Source organism: Pteropus vampyrus, unplaced genomic scaffold (assembly GCF_000151845.1).
Source record: "Pteropus vampyrus isolate Shadow unplaced genomic scaffold, Pvam_2.0 Scaffold482, whole genome shotgun sequence".
NCBI lineage: Eukaryota > Metazoa > Chordata > Mammalia > Chiroptera > Pteropodidae > Pteropus > Pteropus vampyrus.
The window spans coordinates 561,683-568,116 of record NW_011889263.1 but is presented as its reverse complement, the minus strand read 5'-3'; the positions used below and the strand labels follow the sequence as shown (position 1 = coordinate 568,116).

At 51.7% G+C, this 6,434-nt stretch overlaps 1 protein-coding gene across 1 annotated transcript in view; it reads left to right on the top strand.

Moving 5' to 3' along the window:
* The window catches only part of CACNA1A (calcium voltage-gated channel subunit alpha1 A), a gene marked incomplete at its 5' end in the record, with an annotated part of 168,357 nt that overhangs the window by 135,131 nt on the left and 26,792 nt on the right, over nucleotides 1-6,434 (top strand). The window contains one exon of the mRNA XM_023524598.1: nucleotides 3,461-3,544. Coding sequence (XP_023380366.1) covers nucleotides 3,461-3,544 — 84 coding nt within the window. The remainder of the gene's footprint in view (nucleotides 1-3,460; nucleotides 3,545-6,434) is intronic.

Sequence of the window (6,434 nt, the reverse complement as noted above, 5' to 3'; positions counted from 1 at the left end):
ATAGAGCCCAGCACACAGAGGTGCATATAGATAATCAAAATGAAATTATCAGAAAATCAGCAGCAACCCTTAAGCATGCCCTGAACTTGATTGTCTGTTCTACTCAGCTCCATTTCCTTTTTTTTAATGCAGTTCATGACCCACTCACTTGATTGCATCTCCCACTAAGACAGGTAGTCTCAGCATGAGGCCTACTGACCCCCAAAGGGATCTGTGAATGGGGGGATCTGAAATTAGATGTAAAAGAATTACATCTTTATTTTTCACCAGCCACCAACTGGACCTTAGCATTTCCTTCCATCTTGAAGGCAGACAACAAACCCCCGCAATATTACCAATATGATCTGTGTCAGTGATAAAGATCAGATATTTTCCTAGTACGTTAGAAACATTGCAGGTACCTCACAGTTTAGTTTTTACTCATCATTGCTTCAAAATGCTGGCGGTTATTAAATCTACAGCTAAAACTTATTTCATGTGTTACTGAAAAAATGCATTCATCATTAGATCACAATTTTAAAAAATATTTTGATTATTGTATTTCAAAGTAACAGATGTCCTTGCAATCCTGGGTTTTTTATTTTATGCATTTACAAAGCTTACTCTCAGAAGGTTTTCTAAGATGGCCAAGGAAGTTCACAACACACACCAAAAAAAGTGAAGAAGGGCTGAGCTTAATGGCTTGTGACTTGGGGTGACTTCGAGAAGGTCTCCAGTGACTGGCCAAGCTGAGACTGGACATAGGATGTCTCCCCTCTTGACCACCCACTTAGCCTGTTTCTCTGAAGAGAATGAGCTACAACACGTGTTCTCAGCCAGGATCCGGGGTGTGGAGCCCGGGTTCTCACCTTGGCTTTCCGAGGTGGTGAAGAGCATCAGCTTTAGCACCAGAGAGACCTCGATTCAAATCATATCCAGGCCCTGTCACCTCACCTCTGTCTCTTCTATCACAGGAAGGGCCCATCTTATGCCTCTCTCAAACCCTAAATGCAAATAATGTGTGTCTGGAGACTGAGGGGGGAAGCCTGGATGCAGTAGGTGCTCAACAAATGCTGGGAAGGGTTACAGTAAAGCTCGTTACCCCACCTTTCTCCTCCAAAGCAGTGGCTCTCAGCTCTGCTACTCGTCAGAAATATCAAGAGATTTCTTGATTTCTTAAAATTGAATCATGCCCCAGACCCACCACCAGAGGTTCTGATCTGCTTGGTCAGGTAGGGGCCCCTGAACCTGTATGTGTAATGAATAGCCCCGGAGGTGTCCAGGGTACAGCCCAGGCTGTCTGGCCCTGCACTGAGCATCAGCCAGACTGGGGAGGCACCCTGCAGCCAGGACAGTGGCACCAACTCAACGTTCCAGTCCTGGGGCCCGGTCACAGAATGTGCATGGGGAGGAGCTTGGACCCACACAAACCATACTTGGTGCGAATCTTGCCTCAGCCCTTTTCTACCTGTGTGGCTGAAAGCAAGGCACTTGGTCTCTCTGCTCCTGTGTCCACATCTGCAAAATGGGAGTACCACGGGCCCCGCCCAATATATCTGTGTCAGAAATCTTCCATTTCCAGACCATCTTCTTTCTGGTGGTGAAGTGATTTTCAACCAGTGGCTGGGGCTCCCTCTCCCCCACCCCTAACAATCCCACAGGGGCTGCACAGAGCTTCCCCTTCAGTTTTAGATGAAGCCCCAAGTTCCTCATGTGGAATTTAGGCCATTGAGGGGGGCTTTCTAGTCCAGGGGCTTGAGGCCTGTGGCCAGACATCTAGGAAGTTGTCTACACTTGAGCTCCCCCAGAAGCAGATCCTGAGACAAGGGTTGAGTGCAAGGAACTTCTCTGAGAAGTGAGCCCAGGAAACATGGTAGGAAAAATGGGGAGTGAGGCAAGGGTGGGAAGGTAGCCAGTACAAGGTGTGTTATGAAACTATTTCCCACTGTGGACAACTTAGTGCAGTTCTGCTTGGGACCTCCAGGAGGCAGCAGAGAGCCATGATCAAGGGCTGCTCCCAAGAGACATGTTAATTCCCCAGCAAAAATGCAATCCAAGAAAGCCCCTGGGCAGAATAATGAAGGTGTGCAGTCAGAATATGAGGGGATATAGGTAGGGCCCCAGCAGCACCTGCTAAAATACCAAAAGTGCCAGTGGCACCTGAATTGCTTTTAGACAATTATAAAACAATGTCCACCTTTTGAGTACCTACTGGATACCAAATCCTGCTCAGACTCACATTATCTGATTGCTGTTATACCCTCGTATTCCAGAAGAGGGCGCTAAGGCCCATGCAATCCAAGGACATTAAACACACATACTGAAAGAATTTGATCCTGGGAAGCACAGCTCCAAAGTCCATGTGCTCCGTGAGGCAGAGGGGCTGCTGCAGGGTCAGATGCTCAGGGGAGGAGCTGAACACTCAGAATGGGACCTGAGCCCTGACCTGACTGGATCCCACCAAGCTTTGAGGGGAGAGCTGTCTGTCAAAGCCAGACCCTTAGATCCAGGCGGGGGTGCTGCTCAGTATAGGCTCAAACCACATGACGTAATGCAGTATTTTAACAGCAATGCACTGCACCTGCATGTCTCAGTTGGGCCGGCACCTGGCCCAGGGATGCATCAGTCAGGACAGATCAAGTTACACTGCAGTAACAACTAACTCCCACATCTCAGTCCCTTCAGTCAGCTAAGGTTTTGTTGACACTCATCAGCAGGGCTCTTTACCTGTGTTTACTCCGACTCATGGAGCAGCCCCCATTTGGAATGTTACAGGTCGCCAGGGTTAAGAGTTCTGACGAGTCTCGCACTGGCCAGGAAGTGAGTCACATTGCCTCTGCTCACAGCCCATTGGCCGGAACTAGACATGTGGCCCCATCTAACTACAAGGGGACCAGGATAAATAGCCTGGCATGTGCCACGAAGGCCTCTGCACCCTGGTTACTGTCCCCCTTCTCCAGATTAGGAAGTGGAGGCCCAGACACATTAAGTCACTGGCCCATAGCCACACAGCTGGACGGTAGCAAAGTTGGGTTTTGAACCCAGAGGCTACTCTCATCACAAGTATGCTATAAACACAGTCCTGATTCAGTGGGGTCCTGAGCATAGACTCTGGACTTGCCCAGGCCTGAGTTCAAATCCTGACCCTGCACCTCCATGCTGCTCGCCTGCCAGGCAGGCGAGTGATTTCACTCTCCAAGCTTGTTGCCTTTTGTAAAATGAGTAATAAATCTTCCTTCCGCGGGTCTTCTTCCCAGCAGAGCTGAAGGGGGACCTGGAGGGCCCCCCCTGGGGCCAGGCAAGCCAAGGGCAGGCCTGAGGTCCCAGGGAGGGGGTACTCAGAGCAGATGGTACAGCAGTACTTTGCCATTTAAATGACCGAGACTGTTAGGCTGATCAGCAGCTGTGCCCCAGGCCAGCCATGAGGGGCCAGGCATGGAGCTCCACGTTGGCATCTCTGTCTTGTGGGTCCCTATTCTAGAATTATTTCCGCGATGCCTGGAACATCTTCGACTTTGTGACTGTTCTGGGCAGCATCACCGACATCCTTGTGACTGAGTTTGGGGTAAGTTTCCCACCAGCTTCTCTCTGGGCAGCTCCTGGCTGGGCGTAGGGTACAGGGAGGGGGTCATCCAGAAGCAGTAGGTCCCCACGGCCCTAGCTGGCTCAGGCCAGCTCTTGGCCCCGAACAGAGAGGGAGAAGCGGGGCCCTCGCGGGCAAGGGCGGCTCCTCAGGGGTGCAACTCGGGAAGACGGGTGCCCAAGGCCATGGCCATGGGGCCAGTGCTGCAGTGCACACTCCCCTTCATCGTGGCTTTTGGCTTATGAATACATCGTGTGGCCGAGTGCACAGAGGAAACTGAGACCCTTAAAGGATCTAAGGCTGAGCCCCACCCTAAACCCCACACAGCGTTGGGGTCCCAGAAGGATCCAGCTTCAAGTCCATTCTGCGTAAATTAACCATCTTCTGGTTCATGTGCAGAAGGGAGCCATGGCCCTTGGGCCAAAAAGGGGACACCAGGGCCTTAGGAGGCTCCCTAGCATATCCACCCTTCTCTATCCACCTAGGGGTTCCCAACATGGGGGTCTCTGGACCTCTCTGCAGTGGCCCCACAGGTCACATTGTCCTGCCTTGTATGGAAGACTCAGGGCCCCCGAACTCGGGTCCAAGACCCCCTCCTTGGCTGTTTGCCAGTGAGCCCAGGCTAGAGGGTCCTGGGGAAACTGAGAGCAGGGTAGGATATCCTCGCAGGGGAGCAAAAGAGCAGAATGAGTCAGAACCAAGGGCCGGGCATGATATTCACGTCGTAATAATAGCAATAAAAATGATGGCCGACAAGGATGGCACACTCGCTGCGTGCCAGGCACTGCGCCAAGCATTTTACATGGATTAGCTCATGGTATAGGTCAGGGCTCAGTATGTAAAAGAATTCCTTTGACGAGTTCAAATGAAAGGATCAGAAAGCAAGGAATGCTTACGGAGGGGAAGGGAAGGCGCCCAGCATCCATCCACTGTGAGGAGCTGTTACCTGCCCAGGTGCTGAAGTCGGGATGGAACCTGAGCTGGATTGGGAAGGGGCTACCTGGTGGTAGCTGTGGACGTGAAGGAACAGAGTCCCTGATAGAGACAAGGGCCAAAGCAGGAAGAGAGCATCGGGGGAGAAGTACCCCAGCCTTTCTCTCCCCCTGTCTCCTGTCAGCACTTCCCATTAGCTACGCCCAGCCAGAAGGGAGCCAGAAGCCGGGGATCCAGGGGGGTGCTCAGAACAGGCAGAGAAGAGCAGAGAATAGATCTGGGTGGGATGGTGCCTGAGAAAAAGGTGTTGCCCAGTTTTCACTGATGGGGAAACTGAGGCTCAGTGCTCAAGGAAGTAAGAGACCTGCCTAAGGTCACACAGCCAGATCTGGTGACTACTGAGGACATATTGGTATCTCCTGGCATGTCACCATCTGCACCCCCAGCAGAAAAGGATCAGTTGGCCCACTTTGCATCCTGGAAGACTGGGGAGCTACTCAGAAGAGGGGGCCATTCTCTGATGATATCTTGGCCGTACCTCTTTGCCTTCAGCTCCAGTGAGCCAGAAGCCCCCCTTCTCCCCATCCCATACCTGACACTTTCTTCTAAAGAGGTCATGCCCACCTGGAGGCTGTCCCTATTGGGTTGCCCCCACCTGGCCACTGTCCCCTGGCAGAGGGCCAGAGCCTGGACCTCATCTTTGTCCTAAGTTTCTAAGAGATCTGAGATCCAGCTGGCAGTCAAAATATCTTGCTGTCCAGCTGAGTTCAAGATAGCCTTGAACCAATGTCCCTCGGGGTCAAGAGGTTGGAAGGAGTGGCCCGCCACCCCAGTAGGGCACATGGAGGAAGCTGGTTAAAACTTTCAGTTGCCAGTAAGAGATTCATAGGGCTGGAGCCCAACAGCCTATTCTGGCTGCAAGACAAGTGGGACATGGGTCTACTGCAGTAGTCAAACAGCTTCCCCTACAAGCTGTTTGACCTTGGGCAATGGTGTGACCTCTTCTTGTACATGGAGATAATCTTCATAACCGACGCCATCATATCTCTGCAAGCCTCACATTCATTCATGTATTTCATAATGCATTGAGCGCCTGCTGTGTGCCAGGCATTGTTATGGGTGCTGGAGACAGAGCAGTGAACAAATCAAAATATCCAAGAATGCCTCTGCCCCCATAGAGCCAACATTCTAGCGGGGAGATGGCAAATTTCAACAAGTCAGAGTGACCAACGTGAAGTGCTTGGCACAGAGCCTGCCATGAAATGCAATAGTTCACGAATGGTGGTTATTATTAATGCTATTATTACCATAAATGAACTCGGGATTGCAGTTGGTAGCCAGCCCCCTGGCTCTAGATTAGAATCATTTGGAGGGAAAGATAGAGGGGTGGGTGTTTGGACCCTTTTAAGGATGATAAACTCCCAACCTGGAGTCGGGGAGGCCTGCCAGGCAAGGAGCCCATAGCCACCCCCTTTCTGCCTCCCAGGTAAGCCCACCGGGTCTGAGGCAGGAGGATCCAGACCCTCGGGAGGGCAAGTCCCCAGGGTTTGTGGGGCAGAGGGCCTGAGACCCACTGGGCCTCAGCTGCTGCCCCCAAGTGGCCGGGGTGACGTGGGTTTGCCCTGCGTGCAATGGATAATGACTGTGTTTCTTGTCTTGTCTCTTTTCATGCCTGCTCTTTAAACTGTATATTGGCACAACGCCGTCTGAAAAACTCATCCAATCAAAATGCACTATGAAATTCATTTGTTCATCCATGACGTGGTCTGTGTGTTCATACACCAATGACTATCTCCCAACCCACCACCACCCCCACTCCCCGCCCGGGAACCGAAACCCATTGGTTTTTTGGCACTGGTTACAAATCAACCTAAAAAACGCTGAACACGCCTCCCCAACTGTCCCCGCCCGCCCGCTCCCCCTCCATCTTCAACATCTG